Genomic DNA, 21,182 nt, shown 5'->3' on the forward strand with positions numbered 1-21,182 from the left:
TACTGGCCAATGTTATATTTACCTCTGTAAGTTAATGTAATTAGCATATGTATGTGTCATGTGACTACTCCTGTTCTGTAAGCTCACTTCCAGTTCCTGTGTCAGCCTCATGTGTAGCAGACATGTTTTCCTGAGCTGCAGAAAGGATTTTGCTTTGACCTCTATGTATCATCCCTCAAGGTATATCTGTGCATCATCTCAAGGTACAGCAATAAAATACCTAAAGCATTACCATTGTATCCTCCTCACTGGATCCTTACATGCAACTGGTGTTGCTAGGGGAATTTAACATAGCGAGTTCACTATCTTCCACTGTTTGCATAAGGGTTGCCACTCACAACTATCAGAGACTTCCTTCACGTGCATCTGTGGCAGAATAGTATTCACTCCACTTAAACCATTTAATATGGATCGAAGATGCAGAGGGAGAATAGTTGATGTTGGCTGTCTCGAACAAAAAGTGTTTATTAATCTTGTTTGCTACAGTATGTGTTGAATAGATGGGATTATACAGTAGGTGATTTCCAGTGTTGGCCTATGGCCGCCTTGGTGGAAAATAGGATGTGTCCGAGGAGATATAGATCTCCCACAGAGAGCTGTGTAGCATGGTGAAACAACGCCACTACAGGGTCGGGGTGAAATGGAAGTTCTCAAAATGACACCAATGAGGGAGAACACTTCATCCCACAGCGGGCGCAATACCGAGCACTCCCAGAAAATATGGTAAATGGTGCCAACACCTCCAAAGTTCCTACAACAAAATTTGGAGACAGAGGGCCAAATGCCATGTAGCCACTGTCACAAACCGTGGGTCTCAGCCCCGTCTGAGACCACGTCCATTACCTTCCCGGTGGTCAGCGGTGAGAGTAAGGCCTCTGGTAGCTGTCAGCGCCTGGCGAGATGTCCCATGTTTGGCTGGTGTTGACCCGTGCAATCGACATGCCGGCACGCTGGAGCCCGCGCGTCATGGGCGCCGCCATGACACATGCGCTCAGCTGACCAGAGGGTCCAATCCCGCGGTCCAGCCAGGGTGACCTCTGACCCACACACCTGCACACCTCTCAGGTGTACTCACTCTTTCCCTGGACTGATTGGTGCTGCTGACGCTAACCAATCAGTGCGCAGCAAGGGGGATATATTCCGGCTTCTAACTCTCAGTCATCGCCTTGAATATGTGTTCATCTGACCTCAGTCCCTCCTGTGTTCAGCTGTTTCCAAAGGCTCCTGGTTATCCGGTCTCCCCGTGTACCTCTCGCAGTTTCCTGCATACTACCTGGTTTGTCATCTCCAGAAGACTCCTGCCATTCCACTCTGCAGTCGAGTATTACTCCTGTTACCATCTTTACCTGGCATACCATCTCCAGAAGCCTCCTGCAAAATAACCATCGTGCAGTTGAGTGATCTCATCGACCCTGCTGTCGACATCAGTGTTGACACTTTCACACTGTGCCCTTCAGAGACTATTCCAATCCCCAGTGTCTCCAGTATCACTACCACTCTCAGCCTACGTCCAGAGGACCAGGGCAGAGGGCCGCGACCTGCCTGTCAGACGCAGCGAAGTCCAAATCCCCTTGCGGGGGTCTCTGGTGAATACCGCTGGCAGGTTAGACTCCGCGCCTCTGTTTTTGGTTTCAGCCAACACTCTGGTACGCAAGGCAGTGCCTCTGTGCATGTCATTCATCAGGCCTCCGGCCTTCCGCTACACAGCGCCCTCCACTGGTCCACCACGGTCAGGGTCGGGAACACAGCAGACCCAGAACCTGACAGTATATTCAAGGCCGATGGACTCGGCCCAAGACCCAAGTGTGGGACCAGCGGTTCTTCAAAATGTTGCTGCCAGAATGGAGACCCAAGAAGCTACTCAGCAGCAGGTGATTAAATTCTTACAAGATGTGTCCAGTCGGTTGGACACCCTGCAACAGTCCCTGTCGACTTCTGTGTCAACCGCTACCGTAAGATCAGCAACACCAGCTCTATCATCCCGTCTCCACCTGCCAGCACCCACCAAATACGATGGTGACCCCAAGACCTGCAGAGGGTTTATCAACCAGTGCCAAATTCAGTTCGAATTGGTTCCTCATAACTTTCCTACGGCCAGAATTAAAATCGCATACATGGTGTCATTATTAACTGGCTCGGCCCTGAAGTGGGTATCACCCTTATGGGAAAAAGCAGATCCTCTGCTGACAGAATATGACCAATTCCTCCTGACCTTCTGCCGCATATTCGACTTGCCAGGTCGACCCGTGTCAGCAGCTACCGACATCCTCCAGGTTAAGCAAGGGTCCCGCCCCATGGGGCAGTATGTAATCCACTTTCAAACTCTCGCGTCTGAATTACAGTGGAATAATGAAGCCCTGACAGCTGCCTTCTGGTTAGGAGTTTCTGACCGGATTAAAGATGAGCTGGCATCTCGCGACCTTCCTACCCCCTTGGAAGATCTCATATCTCTATGTGTCAAGATTGATCTACGTCTTCGTGAGAGAGGACTAGAAAAACACAAGAAGTTAATTCCCAAAGTTTCTCCCAAGATTCGTTCTGAGTCTCCTACGCGTGAAGAACCAATGCAAGTGGGTAGATCACGACTGACTCCCGAAGAACGCACCCGTAGGCAGCGCAATCGCCTGTGCATATATTGTGCTGCTCCTAGCCATTTCATTAACAATTGTCCCGAGCGTTCGGGAAACGACCGGGCCTAACCTGCAAGGGAGGAGTCAGGTTGGGTCAAGTGGCAAAATCTCCTCCAGAATATGACTTTGTCTTACCCGTATCTTTGGATACCCCTGCTGGTGCCCATTCCAGTACCGCCCTGGCAGACTCCGGCTCGGCCGGGAATTTTATTTCTCAAGACCTGGTTACTAAACTGAAGATTCCAATGGAACCATTAGTTCCACACCTAGCTGTGACAGCAGTTGACGGCAGCAGAATCCCAGGCAGTGAGGTTCGCTTCTGTACCAGTCTCCTCACCCTTAGAGTCGGCATGCTGCACCAGGAACAGATCAAATTTCTCATTATTCCCAAATCTTCTTATGAAATCGTCCTTGGTCTTCCCTGGTTTCGTCTTCATAACCCAAACATCAATTGGAAGACGCTACAGATCGAGCAATGGAGTTCTCATTGCCAACAGCAGTGTATCAAGTCAGTGGTACCCACTCGTTCAGCCAATGTAAAAATTCTTCCTGGTCTCCCTGAAGTCTACAGTGAATTCGCTGATGTGTTCTGCGAGCAGTCCGCTGATACTCTTCCTCCTCATCGTGATTGGGACTGTAAAATTGACCTTCTCTCAGAGAAATTCCCCCCTAAAGGTCGAACTTACCCATTGTCCGTTCCTGAGACACAAGCCATGTCGGCATACATACAAGAGAATCTTCAGAAAGGCTTCATCCGGCGCTCAAGTTCACCAGCAGGCGCAGGTTTCTTTTTTGTAAAGAAAAAAGATGGAGGCCTCCGCCCGTGCATCGATTACCGGGGTTTAAACAGTATCACAGTCAAGAACAGTTACCCGCTTCCTCTTATTACAGAACTTTTTGACCGAGTGCGAGGTGCCCAAGTCTTCACCAAATTGGATCTTCGTGGGGCATACAACTTAATAAGAATCCGTGAAGGTGACGAGTGGAAGACCGCATTTAACACCCGGGATGGTCATTACGAGTACCTGGTAATGCCTTTCGGTCTTTGTAATGCCCCAGCAGTATTCCAGCAATTTGTAAACGAGGTCTTTAGTGACATCATCTACGTTTGCCTTGTGGTATACCTCGATGACATCCTTATTTTTTCAAAAGACTTATCCTCTCATCGAACTCAGGTCAAGGAAGTATTGTCTCGTCTTCGCAGAAACAAACTGTATGGCAAAATTTCCAAATGTACTTTCGAAGTTCCTTCTGTGCCCTTCCTCGGTTACATCATTTCTGGGTTCGACCTACGTATGGATCCAGAGAAGTTAGAGGCTATTAATGGGTGGTCACAACCCACTTCCCTCAAAGCAGTCCAACGCTTTATAGGGTTTTCCAACTACTACAGGAAATTCATTCGAGGCTTCTCCACGCTGATTGCACCCATCACCGCACTCACAAAAAAAGGGGCTAATCCAGCCAACTGGCCCCCAGAAGCCGTCGCAGCCTTCCAGTTTTTAAAACAAGCTTTTGTCACTGCTCCTATCCTGTCCCAGCCTGATGTCGACAAACCCTTTTTTCTTGAGGTAGATGCCTCTCACATAGGAGTCGGTGCTGTACTATCTCAAAAGAACAGTGATGAAAAACTCCACCCCTGTGGGTTCTTCTCTCGCAAGTTTCTTCCAGCAGAAAGAAATTACTCCATTGGAGACCAAGAATTACTGGCCATCAAATTAGCTCTCGAAGAATGGAGATATCTTTTAGAAGGTGCTAAGTTTCCCGTGACGATCTTCACAGATCATAAAAACCTCCTGTACCTCCAGTCTGCCCAGTGTATGAACCCCCGACAGGCTCGTTGGTCTTTGTTTTTCTCTCGTTTCTCTTTCAAGTTGTTATATCGTCCTGGCACTCAGAATGTGAAAGCGGATGCCTTATCACGTTCCATGCAAGAAGATTCTGACCTGCAGGAAAATCGGCCCATTCTGGACCCCATCGCCTTTGCTCCCACTCAGGTGTCGCCTGTGCCTTCTCCTGGTAAAATCTTCGTTCCCACTGAATTACGTCAGAAGCTTCTTTCCTGGGCACACAAGTCATTATTCTCTGGGCATCCTGGCGCTCAAGGGACATTAAAAATTCTTCAGAGATCCTATTGGTGGCCGCAGATTGGCAAAGAAGTAAAAGAGTTCGTGGCATCATGTCCAGAATGTGCACAGCACAAAGTGTCCCGACAAGCCCCAGCCGGCCAGCTCCATCCTCTGTCAGTTCCATCTCGTCCCTGGACTCACATCTCAATGGACTTTATCTGTGACTTACCCAAATCCCAAGAGTACAACACCATATGGGTAATAGTTGACAGGTTTTCCAAGATGGCCCGATTCATCCCATTACCCGGGCTACCGTCCGCTCCCACTCTGGCTCAGCTGTTTGTACAGCATATCTTTAAAAATCATGGCTTGCCTAGCGAAATTGTGTCCGATCGTGGGGTACAATTTGTGGCACGGTTCTGGAGAGCTCTGTCTAATGCATTCCAAATCAAATTAAAGTTTTCTTCAGGCTATCATCCCCAGTCCAACGGTCAGACAGAAAGGGTGAACCAAGATCTGGAGACCACCCTTCGTCTTTATATATCATCCTCTCAAGATGACTGGTCGAGACTCCTCCCGTGGGCAGAATTTGCTCATAATTTCAGGTACCACACAACCACTGGTCATTCCCCTTTCTTTATAGTCTATGGACAAAACCCCCGGGCCCCCAATTTTGAAAAGTTACCAGCGATAGAGGTACCTGCAGCCGCAGCAGCCATTAACCATTTCTCTCAAATCTGGCGAGAGGTTCATTCCAACATCACGAAAGCTTCAACAAGGTATAAATTCTTTGCAGATCGCAAGAGAAGAGCTGTTCCTGAGTTGCATCCAGGAGATAGAGTGTGGCTTTCTACACGGAATCTCAGACTGAGAGTTCCCTCTATGAAATTTGCTCCCAGATTTATCGGTCCCTATACGGTTCTACAAAGGATCAATCCTGTCGCATACAAACTGAAGTTGCCCAAATCTTTACGCATCCCCAACTCATTCCACATCTCTTTGTTACGTCCTCTCATCCTGAATCGCTTCCATACTTCCTCACCCTCACTACCCAAAGTTCAAACCAGCAGGGGAGTAGAATTCGAGATTAACAAAATTGTTGATTCTCGTCGGAGGTATGGGCATCTCCAATATCTCATTGATTGGAGAGGATATGGTCCTGAGGAGAGGAGTTGGGCAGATGCAGAAGATGTGCATGCCCCCCGATTAATCAAAGCATTTCATGAAGAGAACCCGTCCAAGCCTAAAGGGTGTTCGGTGCCCACCCTAAAAGGGGGGGGTACTGTCACAAACCGTGGGTCTCAGCCCCGTCTGAGACCACGTCCATTACCTTCCCGGTGGTCAGCGGTGAGAGTAAGGCCTCTGGTAGCTGTCAGCGCCTGGCGAGATGTCCCATGTTTGGCTGGTGTTGACCCGTGCAATCGACATGCCGGCATGCTGGAGCCCGCGCGTCATGGGCGCCGCCATGACACATGCGCTCAGCTGACCAGAGGGTCCAATCCCGCGGTCCAGCCAGGGTGACCTCTGACCCACACACCTGCACACCTCTCAGGTGTACTCACTCTTTCCCTGGACTGATTGGTGCTGCTGACGCTAACCAATCAGTGCGCAGCAAGGGGGATATATTCCGGCTTCTAACTCTCAGTCATCGCCTTGAATATGTGTTCATCTGACCTCAGTCCCTCCTGTGTTCAGCTGTTTCCAAAGGCTCCTGGTTATCCGGTCTCCCCGTGTACCTCTCGCAGTTTCCTGCATACTACCTGGTTTGTCATCTCCAGAAGACTCCTGCCATTCCACTTTGCAGTCGAGTATTACTTCTGTTACCATCTTTACCTGGCATACCATCTCCAGAAGCCTCCTGCAAAATAACCATCGTGCAGTTGAGTGATCTCATCGACCCTGCTGTCGACATCAGTGTTGACACTTTCACACTGTGCCCTCCAGAGACTATTCCAATCCCCAGTGTCTCCAGTATCACTACCACTCTCAGCCTACGTCCAGAGGACCAGGGCAGAGGGCCGCGACCTGCCTGTCAGACGCAGCGAAGTCCATATCCCCTTGCGGGGGTCTCTGGTGAATACCGCTGGCAGGTTAGACTCCGCGCCTCTGTTTTTGGTTTCAGCCAACACTCTGGTACGCAAGGCAGTGCCTCTGTGCATGTCATTCATCAGGCCTCCGGCCTTCCGCTACACAGCGCCCTCCACTGGTCCACCACGGTCAGGGTCGGGAACACAGCAGACCCAGAACCTGACAGCCACTCAGGGGTGAAGTATGCCCTCTGGCATAAGTTATAGAACATTTCCAAATGTTGGAGACATTTTGACATTTTAAAACCGGAATAGGAGATAGAATCCCATTCCTCCTCAGTGAAAGTGGTAGATAAGTCTAATTCCCATTTGATATGGGCTGGTAGTTTCCCTTTTTTTAATTTTGTTATTTGATACTCATACCATCTGGAGATCTCTCCTTTATGTAATGGGGAAGACAGTCTAGCAAGCAAAATTCTAGGGAGGATGGGACCCCGTATGGAGATTTAAAAGCTCCGGATAACCAGTGACGAATCTGAAGAAATTTGTAGAAATCTTGCTAAGGGACCCCATGCTGTGTCTGAAGAGTGGAGAATTGTAAGAGAGTGCCTTTGGGAAATAGTTGTTTCAGGGATGTAAGGCCAATGGCAGCCCAGGAGTCCAACTGTAGGTTAAGAATTAGCTTGGCTATGGATTTTTGTGGTAAGTCGGGACCTGGTAGGGAGACAGCGTCGTCATCTAAGATAGTTCTATGCCAGACAGAGATTGTAGCTCTAATAGCCGCTCCTGGGCAAGACCAAGTTGGGAATGCATATGAGGGGATCGAAAAAAGATCGGTAAGATGGACTTTGGGTAAGAAAGAGCGTTTTATAATTACCCAAGGCTTAGGGTAGTGAGAATTAAACCAGTCTCTGGCCTGGCTGAGTAAACATGCCATTTGGTAGCTATCGATATCTGGGTAGGCAACGCCGCCAGAGCACTTGGGAAGTGTAAGGGTCTTCCTAGCTATTCGAGGCCTAGAACCCTTCCAAATATATTTAGAAAACAGGGTATTGAATTTAGAGATAAGAATTTTGGGGGGTTTCTTTGGATGGCCTGAAAGATGTACATGAGCTTGGGCAAAAGGACCATCTTAGAGGCCGTAATCCGGCCCATCCAGGAGATCTCATGGAGAGACCACTCTGAAATAAGTTTTTCAAAGGAATTAAGTAATGGTTTAAGGTTACAGTCATATATGTTGCTGTCCCTAGTCACATTCACCCCCAGGTATTTAATAGACCTTGGTTGCCAGGCCTAACGGTATTTGTCTTTTAGTAGGGCCACAACCTCCGGGGGGGCGTTTAAATGGAGGGCCTCTGTCTTGGATGTGTTCAGTTTACGAGAGAGGGAAGCAGAGGGGATCAACGGTTTGCTATCAATTTTGCATAGAGTTTGAGGTCGGTGTTCAATAATGCTATGGGGCGGAAGTTCTGTACTGCTGTGGGGGGTTTACCCAGTTTAGGGATTGCTACAATCCCGGCTTCAAGCATTTCTTTTGGAAAGCTTTTGTATTCTGAGGCTCCGTTGAAAACTCTAAGTACTATAGGAGCTAGGTCAGTCTTGAAACATTTATAGAAATTAGAAGGGTATCCGTCAGGGCCAGGGGCTTTATCACGTGGCAAGGCATCGATTATCTGCCATCTTTGAAGAGGGGCCAGTGCTATGCCAAAGTGAAGGGGAGTAACGCTCAACAAAATTGTGCAGGGGTGGAAGGAATTCCATCCCGTTTAATAAATCAAATATCAATGCAAGGCTGTTACCGAGGGTACGCACTGCTTCTTCTGGCCACCCTTAAGGACAATTTCAATTTAATTAATAAATTGACTGTGACCCCTTTAGAGCAATTCAGTTGTGCGTGTCATTATCTATGGGGATTATGAAGACATGAGCTAAGGGGACATAAATAATAAAATAACTGGGACACTTAACATTGGAAGCAAGGTGAGAAGACTGGATATTAGTGTATGAACCTCTAGGGTATAGAAAAATCCCAAAACACCACTTGTGGATATTGGTGAAGGATCACAAATATCTTCAAACAGCTAAGGTGTGTGTTAATGGGTATCACCTAAGGGTTACCCTTAAGTACACCCTTTGAAGGCTGTAGTATGTTAGACTACAAAAAAAACTGCACAAAAACTGACCAGAGAAACAATGCTGATATTAACCTCTAAGCACTTAGTTGAGTGGATGAGGAGAATAAGGACCGTTTCAAGACGTTTCAGCTCCCAGTACGAACAATAAAAATATGCCCCAGACAATTTGTAGCCAAATAAATTGTGTAAACTGAAGATGCGTGCGAAAAGGGGTGTGGCCTAATTACAAAGTTGTGTTGCCTTCCAAGGAAAAAAAGGCATGGCCAAGCAAGAAAAAAATTACCTTACACCCCACTTTTGCAACCTGCTTGTCTAGACATTGGATACCACAGGAATGGTTGCTGTCCTCCTATGCTTAAATTGGCTGGCTGAAGGCCTCACAGTGACACAAACATGAAGGCCCACACAGTGACCCAGTAAGCCTCACAAAACACACCCCAAGCCCAAACAGTGCCAGGCTACTTAAATCAATATACACTGTTTAACTGTATTGCATATTACACATTATGCCACACACCGTAATCATACCTCCCAACTTTTGATCTGTAGAAATAGGGACACTCGCGCGGCCGTAAAGGGGGCGGGGCGTATGCAAATGAGGGCACGGCTTATGCTAATTAGCCGCGACCTCATTTTCATACGAGAATAGACTATTCTGCGGGGGGTCTCCCAACTGCCACCCCCCGCAGCGGGACAATGCCTGCCGCGGGTGGGACAGCGGGACAGGACCCGAAAATCGGGACTGTCCCTCTAAAATCGTGACAGTTGGGAGGTATGCCGTAATGCCCATTACATATTCTGCCACACACCGTAATGCCCATAACACATTATACCACACACTGTGATGCCCATTACATATTATGCCACACGCCATAATGCCCATTACCAGAGACGGGATTCGACTGTAACAGCTGACAACCGCTCTCAGCAGAAGAGGTGAGCAGGCTGTCAGTGCGGCGGGGGACTGGATGCGGCTGGAAGAGCTGACACACTGCTCAACTCAGAGCAGCGTGTCAGCTATTGCAATCACATCCAGTCCCCCGCCATGCAGACACACCGCTCACCTACTTTGCTGAACGGCATTTCAGCTTTTCCAGCCCCCTGGGCAACGAGCATAAAATCCCCCCCCCCCCCCCTTGTGGCAACCAGCATAAAATGTCCCCCCCTGTGGCAACCAGCATGTAACCCCTGCAAGAAGCATATAACCCCTGGCAACAAGAATGTAGGTAATAGCACTTACCTTACCACTTATGTGCTATAATATATACTAGGCATTACAGTGTGTGCTATAATGTGTACTGGGCATAACCATGTGTGCTATAATGTGTACTGGGAAAAACAGTGTGTGCTATAATGTGTACTGGGAATAACAGTGTGTGCTATAATGTTTACTGGGCATAACAGTGTGTGCTATAATGTGTACTGGGCACAATGGTGTGTGCTATAATATGTACTGGGCATAACGGTGTTTGCTATAATATGTATTGGGCGTTACGGTGTGTGGTGTAATGTGAATTGGTACTATTATGTGTAGTGTTCCCGCTAGGCTGTTTTAGCGGGGTGCTGCGCCCTGCCCGATTTTTAAAGGGCAAAATGCGTCCTGCCCCTCTAGCAGCGTCCCGCTAAAACAGCCTGCTGCCTGTCCCGCCGGAGTGCACCGGTGAAGCCCAGCGCCGTGTAGATTCAGGTGCACGACGCTTTCCCGGCAGCTCAGGGACGTAGTCATGGCCGGGCAAGCCCCCTTCAGTGATGCGGCGGCCCGGGCACGCCCCCTTTAGTGACACGGCGGCACGGGCATGCCCCCATTTGTGAGGCGGCGACCCGGGCACGCCCCCATTTGTGACGCGGCGACCCAGGCACGCCCTCATTTGTGACGCGGCGACCCGGGCACGCCCCCTTAAAAAAACATGCACTACATTTTTGGAGAGCACCTTTGCCGCACACTGTCCCTATTTTCAGAATTACAACTTTTTTAGTATATATGTATCTTTATGCGAGTGGGCCAATATTTACCCCCACCCCCAACCCCCCAGGCCCACATGTGCCATGCTGGGGAGAAGGGGAGAGGAGACTTTATTCTGTTGGGACCCAGAAAAGGTCAGGTAGGACCCCAATTTTGTGAGGGGTACCAGGGACCCACAATTTTTGGGGGTTTTCGTGATCACTGCTTCAGTCAGCTGCACAGCAGCAGCAGCACAGGCGGGGCAGGTACCGACCATCTACTTATTTCTCAGGGCACGCAATGATTTCTACAGGGCACGCAAATTTAAGTCAGTGGAGACTGACTTATATTTGCGGGCTTCTGGCCACCCACCTCCGCCGGCCCGCATTCTCATGGGAACGCCTAGCATTTTCATGGCGCCCCATGCCCCTCGCCTGCACTGCTCTGCATAAACGGGCCAACGACTATGCAAGGCGCCAAGTCACCTTCACATGCACATAAATCATTATACGCATGCGCAAAACAAAACATCACTCCCTTGTGTGAACGCCCGTAGAGCGAATGAACAAGAATGACCCCCTTACTTTCACCTTTGAGCACCATGGCAATTATTCTGGTCCGTATGCATGGACCAGCCCGTTCGCGCGGGGATCGATGGTGGGTGTACTGAATGTACATGTGCATACACCTTGTGCGTATGTCCACTGCGAACAGACTGTTCACTTGGTGCACGCACCCAACATTGCGGGCGGGGGAGTGGGGCAGCGGTGTATAATCCCGCCCATGGAAATGCCCAGCATTTCATGGACGTTCCCATGAAAATGCTGGGCGTTCCCATGGAAATCGCCCGGTGAAGTGGGCACCAGGTCAGCAACCATCGAATGATGTGGGTGTTCCCCCATAGCCTGTGAATGGATGTTTAAATAAAACATCCATTAGCAGCCGTGCAAGCATACAAGGCATGCAAGGGGGTCGAGCATACCAGCATTCGCAGGGCGGCGTCTGTTGGACTCGCAAGGCTGTGAATTCGCAGCTAATAACCCCCATGTATGTGTAAACAGTATGTCTGTGTTTGTGCTATAATTTTTTAACCTCAATATTTTGCTGCTTCTCGTACCCAGATTTCCAATACCACAATTAGGGAAATATGAACGATTGCTATTACAGTTTAGTAATAACAGGTGCAACAACAAAAATATGACACCATTGTTTGCAAACACTGCATATGCAGAAGTAGACTTTTCAGATTTAGCAGACAAAAGGGCCCACCATGCTACGGAGGGGTGCCGAATGACTGAACGACAGTCGGGATTCCGACAGACAGGCATCGGCTATTCTCCCTTGTGGGGGTCCATGACTTCCATAGAGGGAGAATAGAATAGGTGGCGAGTGCAGCGAGCAACTGTGCCGCAGGGTGGCAAGCGCAGCGTGAGCACAGTTAGTTTCTCTCGCCCCGCTATCTGAGTCCCGGCAGTCGGGCGAATGACTGTCAGAATTCCGGCTGTCGATGTGTTATACCGCACCCGCTATGGAGTCTAGTAAAGTAGATATTATTACACTTGTACATAAACAAGACCTTTTTTTATTTTGCAAATGTAGTAAGAATCTGAACGTACTGTGGGAGAAAATAGGGGTCTATGCCAAATCTGTTGTTTCTAGAAAAGTAACTTTGGATGCTTGAAAGCGATTTCAGTGATGCCTCAATGTTCTACAAAAAGAAAAACAACACTGTTATAATTGTTGAATCAGATTTTTTCATTTAAACACATACTGTGATAAATTACACATATTCCATATTCCGCCACTACTACAGCTTTGTGTAAAATGGAATTTCGTATTAACTGTGTGTGACTTAAGCTCCATACACACTGGGCGATTATGTCCAGCATGTATGGACAGCGATGACCACTGTCATCTCTGCGGGGAAAGTATGCACTGAGCGGCTTACCCAGAGATGATGTGGGATCGTGCAGAAGCAATCACCACTCATCGCCGGGGCATACACACTGGGCGGCTTTGAGCTGAAAGCCGCTCAAACTTACTGTTTTGAGCGGCTTTCAGCTCCAAGTCACTCAGTGTGTATGGGCCTTTAGACGCATGCACAGTAAAAAATACATTGGTCATTTGCGAAAACATTGGAGTTGTACAAAAATTAATCAGCCCCTTTGTTGTGTTATTTTACATTGTTTTAGGTTGGGAAACCTCAAATCTTTTAATTTTACCAGCACATTTAAAAAACATATAGCTGCATATTTATTGTAAAAAGAAATGATACAGTGGGCCAAACATACCAGGGTGTGAGAATTAGAAAGTGAAAGATTTTAGGAGAGTTTTCCCATTCTTTTAAAAGCAGCAATCATTTACACTGAAAAAAACAGGTTGATTTTGCTGGATTCAGTATTGAATCCCGGCGGTCGGGATCCCGGCGTTCAGAATCCCGACAGCCGAAATGCCGACAAGGGGGGGACGTGGATCGATCCCCCTTGCGGGCTCGCTGCGCTCGCCACGCAGCGGGCCCGGTGCCTCGCTACGCTCGGCACACTAATTTATTCTCCCTCCAGGGGTGTCGTGGACACCCCAGGAGGGAGAATGTGTCGGCATTTCGTCGGTCGGGATTCCGGGGTCGGGATTCTGAACGCCGGGATCCCGACCGCCGGGATATTAACTGCATCCCGATTTTGCCATGTAATTGATCAACGCTTCCAAAAAGAAATTTGGAAAAACTCGCCCAAAATCTATTACTTTCTGATTCTCTCACTCTGGCCTTTATTCTGATCGGTGCGGCCGGATCCGAATAGGCGGCCAGGACCGTGCGTGCGAAACCCCGCCTTCCATACGGATCGGCAACTCCGTCCGTACGCGGTAAGAAGCTGGCCGAACGGACCGCACGTGTATTTTTCATGGAAGACGCCTCCTCCATCTCAGGGAACCTCCCCCATCATTCGATGGTCGCAGACCATCGAATGCAGGACCGAGTGGTCCACCAGCTCCCGCAACCTCAGACCACACGGACATTTTTCCGTGCAAAAGCAGGGATCTGGGCGGGCAGCTGACATCCGGCGATGTCATATGTCCGCCCCCTACACGTGCGTCACAACTGCATTACCATACGTACGCCCAGCGTTTGCATGGGAACGCCCATGAAACGCGGGGCGTATGCATATGGTAATGAGCCCAAATAGCCCTTCACGCCCCTCTCCACCCCCTGTTCGTAGTGTACACATTTCATCCGGAATTTGGCCGTACGCCCCGCTCGCACATGCGCAGAGACGCCTCTGCACATGCGCAGACACAAAACATCGGCGGCACGAACGCACGCGGATATTACCGCACCAACCAGAATAAGGGCCTCTGTTACATTTGGCCCAGTATGAAAAACATTTTATCAGAACATCAATAAGGGTAAACTGACAAATTGGCACCAAAAAGTACAATAAAACCTTTGTTTTAAAATACATAACTGCAGTCAGTGTATGATACAAACGACCATGGGCGGTATTCAATGAGCCTGATTCACCAGGTTTTTATGGCGAATTTGTGCTGTTTGGCGAATTTCTGACTAAAACGGTGAATCACCCTATTCAATGACCACATGGCGAATACATTTCAAGGTTTTTTTCACCATGATTCACCGAGTAGCAATCGCTATCTTTTTATGGTGAAGTGGAATGTGAACTTTTGAAATAAAGTGTTTTGTTTTTTACATTTGGTGTCTAAAAATCAGGAATTTTATTCTGAGGAGGGGCATGCTACTTTTATTCATGTGCTGTAAGCACATGAATATATATTTAATTTTAATTTAATTTAATTTTTTTACACAGCAGCCAGCAGGGGGCGCCGGAGCCGAGCCGCTCATTACATATTCATATATTCACTGCACCCGATGTTAGATCGGGTATAGTGAATATACGCGGCCCCCTGCTGGCACCCCCGGGGGGCAGCCTGTGCTGCCTGGCACCCGGGGAGCCCACCTGCCCCCCACAAACGTTCAGGGGCAGGCAGAGAGACTTCCATCTCTCTGCCTGGCACCCTCCTCAGGCTCCCTGCGGCAATCGCCGCAGGAGCTCATATTCGCCTGTCAGGGGCAGCGAGCCCCTGACACGTTGAATACCGGAGCCCCCTGGCTCCGGAACGTGGCGAATGTGCAGCGAATCCTAAAAAGGATTCGCTGCACCTCGCAGGTATTCACATTGAATACCGCCCATTGAATACCGGAGCCTGCTGGCTCCGGAACGTGGCGAATGTGCAGCGAATCCTAAAAAGGATTCGCTGCACCTCGCAGGTATTCACGTTGAATACCGCCCCATATGTAATATGTGCCAAGTACACATGTCACTCCAAAAAAGTGTCTCTGGCTAGCAAGAAAGATAATAACCGCTATTTGGCCTGTTCCAAAGCAGTGAAAAAAATTAAAAAACCCAATCAAACAAAAATAACATATGTCCCCTATAATTTGCAGAATAGGCTGTACTGTTCAGCATTAGGTCTGGATCACTAGTGTGACCCACCCAGGGCTGCCATCAGAAATTGTGGGGACCGGGACTGATAAAATAGGAAGGGCCCCTCCTCCCTCCTGGTTCTTTCTTACATGAAGGCAGACGGCGACCCTTGGCCGGAAGGTGGATTGTGCAACAGGGGAATGGGATCATTGGATAGACAGTAACTAGAACATGGGTTAGGTCGACAAAAGGTCGACATGGGGTTTTTCACTTATTTTTGTCCCGAATTTCAACACAGACACGAATTTCAACATGGACACTGAAACAAAGCACCGGGTCCGCTCGCCATGCTTTGTGGATGGATGCTAGTGGATGGTAGGGCATGAAATACCGCCTGTCGTCGGCACATGTCGGCTCCCAAAAAAAACCCTGTGAAAAACCTTATGTCGATCTTTTGACTGTCAACCTCCCCCATGTAACCTCTAATAACCTGTCGACCTAACCCATGTTGAGTTTCAGTCATGTTGACCTAGTTACTGGAGACCTAGTGACCGTATCCCGCAACAGACCGGCCCGGCCTGGGTCACTCTGCCAGAGTGACATTTTGCCGATGATTGTGTAAATAAATCTGCAATGTATGGGGTTTACAGATCAAATCTAAAAATAAAAAAAAATCGGTTGGGAGCGTTAAATCAGGTTTTTCAACATGTTTAATTTCACAGTGCAATTGGGGTGGCAGACTGCTGGTGTATGGTAACAATCAGCAGAAAATATCTGTAATGTATGGGTTCAGATTGGGGAATCTATAAATGTATTAATGTGTTCCCATTCCCTTTACAAACCTAAAGGTTCCCATACATCTATGATGAACTGGGGCAAGTTTCCATTCTACGGGTGACTGTAATTTTTCGGGGTCCTCTGTTTATTCAGAACAAAACATGTTTATGATCACTAAATCAGACTTTTTTAACATAATACAACTTAACAAAAATTCATGGTTTTATTTTTATGATGTATGGTGTGGTAGGTGGGGAGGGAGGGCGGAGGGATGTTTGGTGGTGTTGCTTTCAGAAGCGCCATTATTTAAATTCAAAATGGCCACCATGTGCCAAACCCATTCCACCACATTATTGACATTCTGTATTTCATATTATTGCTAGGAAATATTAATAATTAACCTGTCTCTGTTATACCTTTTCTTCCATGACATCTTGTGGATGGTGACAAACACTCTGCATTAATGTTTTGAAATTCTCTCTCTTGTCTTCAACTGATTTAATGAAGTCTTTCACCTACAACATGAGAAAAAGTATTAGGATTCAGATATTATAAATACAGAAATTGATTTAGACTTTCCTAATACAGTAGAATTATTAGAAGTTTTGTTGGTACAATGAGTATCCTGCTCAACCCTTTGAATGCAAAAATCTCTGTGAGAGATACGCAAAATATCCACTAAAAATACCAGCGTCGCTCACATTTGTAATGTAAATTTAAATAAAAAATGTTTTGTAAAAAATTATATATTTCATATATCAGGTAAACATTACAGGTTATTATGATGAATAAAAATGTTTTGCTTGCCAATTTGCACACCTATTTTGATAATTTGCCTTGGCAAGGGGTTAATATGTATATAATTCTGTTTGGGGTGGTGTTTCCATCATGATTAAGGAAGTGCAATTTATCAAATGGTTCCCACTGCTAGGGAGATGTACCAGAGAAGAATCCGCTACGGTGCCAGGTAGGGAGTTAAAATGAGGGTGGGAATGAGCAGGGATGAGACTTAAGGTACACTTTAACAGATTAGCTGATCCCCACCCCAGGATTCTTACACGTTTACTATTCCTGATCCCCCACTCGACCATCAGGGGATTGTGGGGATTGAACCAATATGTATGGGCACATTCAGTGAGGGCGGGACTGGACAGAGCAGAGAAACACTGTGTACAAACGGAGCAATATGATCGCTGGCAATATATTGCTAGCAATGTATTGCTCAGCAATCATATTGCTCAGTTTCCCATTTTCATCAGCGACCAGAGATGGTCGCTGATGAAAATTACATACTGCCGGGAGAAGAGGCAGGGGGAAGTCGCTGGTCGGAGGAGCAAGGTCCTCCGACCAGCGACCATTAGGGTACCGAAAATGGGAGCGCGCTCCTATCGCTGGCAATTTGGTCGCTCAGCAACCATATTGCCAGTGATTTTAGCCCGTGTGTACGCACCTATAGAGGGGCAGGAGAGATCAGCAAAGTGTGTAGGGGGTAACAGAGTGGATAAAAATAAGTCAGAGCGGGAGGTATGAGCAGTATGGGGTACCCCACCATAACATGTTAACACTTAAGGAAATCTCCATAGAAATGGACTACTGCCATCGAGAAACACTATTCACTCTACAGTACTGGATTAGTGGAGCATTAGCTACCCAGCGGTGGGGATGTGTATTGCGTGCTGTATACAGATGGAGCCGGCCGTCGAGACGCACATGCGCCCCATTCCAATGGAGCACCCCGCCGCCATCGCCGGTCCCCACCGCCAACCCGAACCCCCCCAACCCTGCTTGTCTCCCAGAAGTGGAGACGGGCAGGGTCACGCCACCCAGCCGCTGAGAAACTGGGACACGCGTGCGTGTGAGACGCACACGCGCTCAAGTCTGATGGAGTCCCTCTCCGCCCGCCAACGGGGATGTTCTGTCGAGCGCCGGCAAAGCATGAGAGGGGCTCCATCTGTATGTTGTCATGTCTCAACGCGCCTTTCTGTGCTCCAACTGAGGCACAACTAAACTGTTTAGGCAGATAATCAAATGGGTGTGAACACACATTTTCATACCCATGTGAAATACATCCTGAAAATTAGATTTAGCTAATTTGCCATGAGCTGAATTCAGTTAATTTGCCGTACTTATATCTACGGCAAGGTCAGCTGAATTTGGGTTTACAAATGAATACACCATCGATAGAACACGGCTGTAAATGGCCATGATTTCTATGGTGTGCTCATTTACTATCATTCGTAGGACTGATTACAGCCGGTAATGCAGCCGAAAATATGACTGGAAATTACTCCTCATTATTCAGCCGTATTTGGCTGAAGCCTGCACGGATCGGGATGCAGGTTTCTCTGTGTAAAATAGTAAAAAAATAAACAAATGAAAAAAAAAAGAGCCTTGGGCTCATTGATAAGAAACTGTAAATAAATAAATAAATTGAGCCGGTCCTGGTTACAGAAATACAGGGTAAAAAATTACATAGAGGTCCATTGTTGTCACGATCCAGGTAATAAGTTGTATGTACTGTATATTCTTACCTCTATAGTGTCTCTACAGAGGTCACCTGACGCTGCAGCAATCCCTGCCTGTCATGTCTGCCTGTCAGCTCCAGTCTCCAATGGCCTCCGTGCCACTGCCATTATCATTGTACAGAACATGGTTTTGGTCTCATACTGTTTACCAGCTTCCTTGGACATGGCAGCCATGTCCATTTCAGTCAACTCTTTGATCACAGCCAATCCTGAGCGTCCTCCTGTCCTGCTAATTGCCCAACCAATCACCGCACACTGGCTTCTATAGTAATACTGGGTTGAGACCTGTGAAATTGACAGTTCAATGATATCTGCAGTATAGCTGCTATCTGTGTATTTGCTCACAAGACTCTGGCTAAATTTCTCTTGCACCTACCAGTATTGCTGGTATAAACCAGTTCAGCTCCACCTAATTCCAGACACTCCTGTTATCTGCATTGTACTCTCCATCTGTCTCTAGCTGCTTCCAGGTTTCCTGCTCCAGTGAACTCTACTGCTTCCAAGGACCTGTGTTATTCCAGCGTGCAGCTAGCCAAGCTTCATTGGTGTTCCACCATCGATAGCTCCACACCATTGATCCCAAGCTCCATCGGTGTTCCGCCATTGATATTGCCACGCCATCGGTGTTCCACCATCGATCCCAAGCTCCATTGGTGTTCCAACATCGATGTCCCGCCATCGATATCCCCGCGTCATTGGTGTTCCACCATCGAATTCCCCAAGTCACCAGTGTTCCACCATTGATACTCCTGCTCAATCCCTTCTCAGCAGAAGAGGCCAGATCAGCGTACCAATCCCTTTGTGGACAGTCCGGGGCAATCAGAATTGCTTGCACCCTTTCCCTCCTGATCTTGTGAAGTACTCGGGACAGCAACAGAATTTGAGGGAATAAGTATACCAGCTGGTATGACCAAAGCTGGTCCTGGCACAGTAAAGCTGCAGCTTCTTGTTGAGCTGGGATACCATCAGATCTACGTCTGGACAACCCCACCAGCCCGTGATCAGCTGGAACACCTGTGGGTGGAGACTTCACTCCCCCGGGTGTAGGTCTTTGCGATTGAGAAAGTCTGCCTCCCAGTTTTCTGTGCCTGGAATGAAAACAGCCGATATGGCCCTTGCATGCTTTTCTGCTCAGAGGAAGATCGTGGAGACCTCCTGTATGCAGGCCCGGCTTTTTGTCCCTCCTTGACGAGTGACATGTGCTACAGTCGTAGCAATGTCGGACTGAACCTGAATCTCCTGATTTAGGAGCAGATGTGAGGCCTGAATTATAGCCTTGTAAAGTTCCAGGATATTGTTTGGAAGGAGAGACTTGTGGCTTGATCACCTACCCTGACACAGTACCCCGGGTTACAGCTCCCCAGCCCCTTAGGCTCACATCTGTCATTAAAAGGACCCAATGTTGGATCCTGAACTGTCATCCCTCCAACAGGTGAGACAACTGAAGCCACCACACCAGAGAAACTCTGGCCCAAGGGTATAACCTTATCAGCCAATGCATGTGTAGGTGGGAACCCGATCATTTGCACAGGAGATCCAATTGAAAACTCCTGGCATGGCCTGTATTAGATGGCCTCATAGGATGCCACCAACTTTCCAAACAGGCGAATACAGAGATGTACGGAGACCTGGTTCGGAGTCGGTACCTCCCTGACCAATTCCTAAATGGTCGTCGCTTTGTGCGGCGGAAGGAAGATCCTCTGGGCTACTGTGTCCAGAATCATCCCCAGAAAGAGAAGCCTCTGTTTAGGAAGCAGGTGAGACTTCTGATAATTTAGAAGCCACACAAGTTGGAACAATAGCTGAGTGGTCTGAGAAATGCTGGCTGACAGCTGTTCTCTGGACCCTGCCTTTAAGAGGAGATCATCCAGGTAAAGGATGATGTTGATTCACTGCAGCCACAGCAGCAGCAGCATCTCCACCATTACGTTGTGAACACCCTCGGTGCTGTGGACAGCCCGAAAGGGAGGGCATGGAGCTGGTAATGATCCTCCTGCAGGGTAAACTGCAGGTATGCCTGATGGGGCGGTCAGATCGGGATGTGCAGGTAGGTACCTCTGATATCTCTGAGGCCAGAAACTCCTCCCTTTCCAGGCCAGAGATTATCAAGGCAGCCCTCTAACTTTTTGTCTACAGGGTCTTTAAATGCAGCACCGCCTTGCAAAAGGCAGCACGGTAGCTTTTGACAACTGAGCTACCGATGCATCTACCAAGGGAACCTTTTCCCATAATTTGACATGTTCCTCCAGCATGGGTTGCTGAGAGGATGACAATGGTCTAGGAGATTTTACCAGCTAAAAACAGTTACAGACCTGCCCAGGGCCACAGCCCACGCAGGTTCAGGCTGTTCCACCCTCTGAGCTTGTGCTCCTCTGGGTACAGCTTCACACACAGGACAAATATCCCCTTGAGTCGTCTGTTCAGAATTTGCAATTATTCAATGTGGTAAGGGCTCCCTCCCCCATAACAGCAGAATGCCTTTCTGTCATGTTTACAACACAGTGCAAAATGTCAGACGACAGTACCAAGTCGATGTATACCAGTACTTATCTGTCTGTCTGGCGAGGACCCTTTTCTTGTCAGTAGGGGTAGCGAGGATCCTTGAAAAAGGCTTTCTGAAGCCGAAACATGTAGGTGACAT

At 48.1% G+C, this 21,182-nt stretch overlaps 1 protein-coding gene across 2 annotated transcripts in view; it reads right to left on the bottom strand.

The window, feature by feature from the left end:
• LOC146042532 (uncharacterized) overlaps nt 1–21,182 on the bottom strand; it is a 386,937-nt gene that overhangs the window by 285,598 nt on the left and 80,157 nt on the right. For both annotated transcript variants that reach the window (XM_083162688.1, XM_083162613.1), the window contains exons 5-6: nt 16,433–16,531; nt 12,417–12,508 (exon numbers count right to left, since the gene is read on the bottom strand). In XM_083162688.1, coding sequence (XP_083018814.1) covers nt 12,417–12,508; nt 16,433–16,531 — 191 coding nt within the window. The remainder of the gene's footprint in view (nt 1–12,416; nt 12,509–16,432; nt 16,532–21,182) is intronic.

The sequence above is a fragment of the Crinia signifera genome, chromosome 1, assembly GCF_055691185.1.
Source record: "Crinia signifera chromosome 1, ASM5569118v1, whole genome shotgun sequence".
In the NCBI taxonomy this organism is placed as follows: domain Eukaryota; kingdom Metazoa; phylum Chordata; class Amphibia; order Anura; family Myobatrachidae; genus Crinia; species Crinia signifera.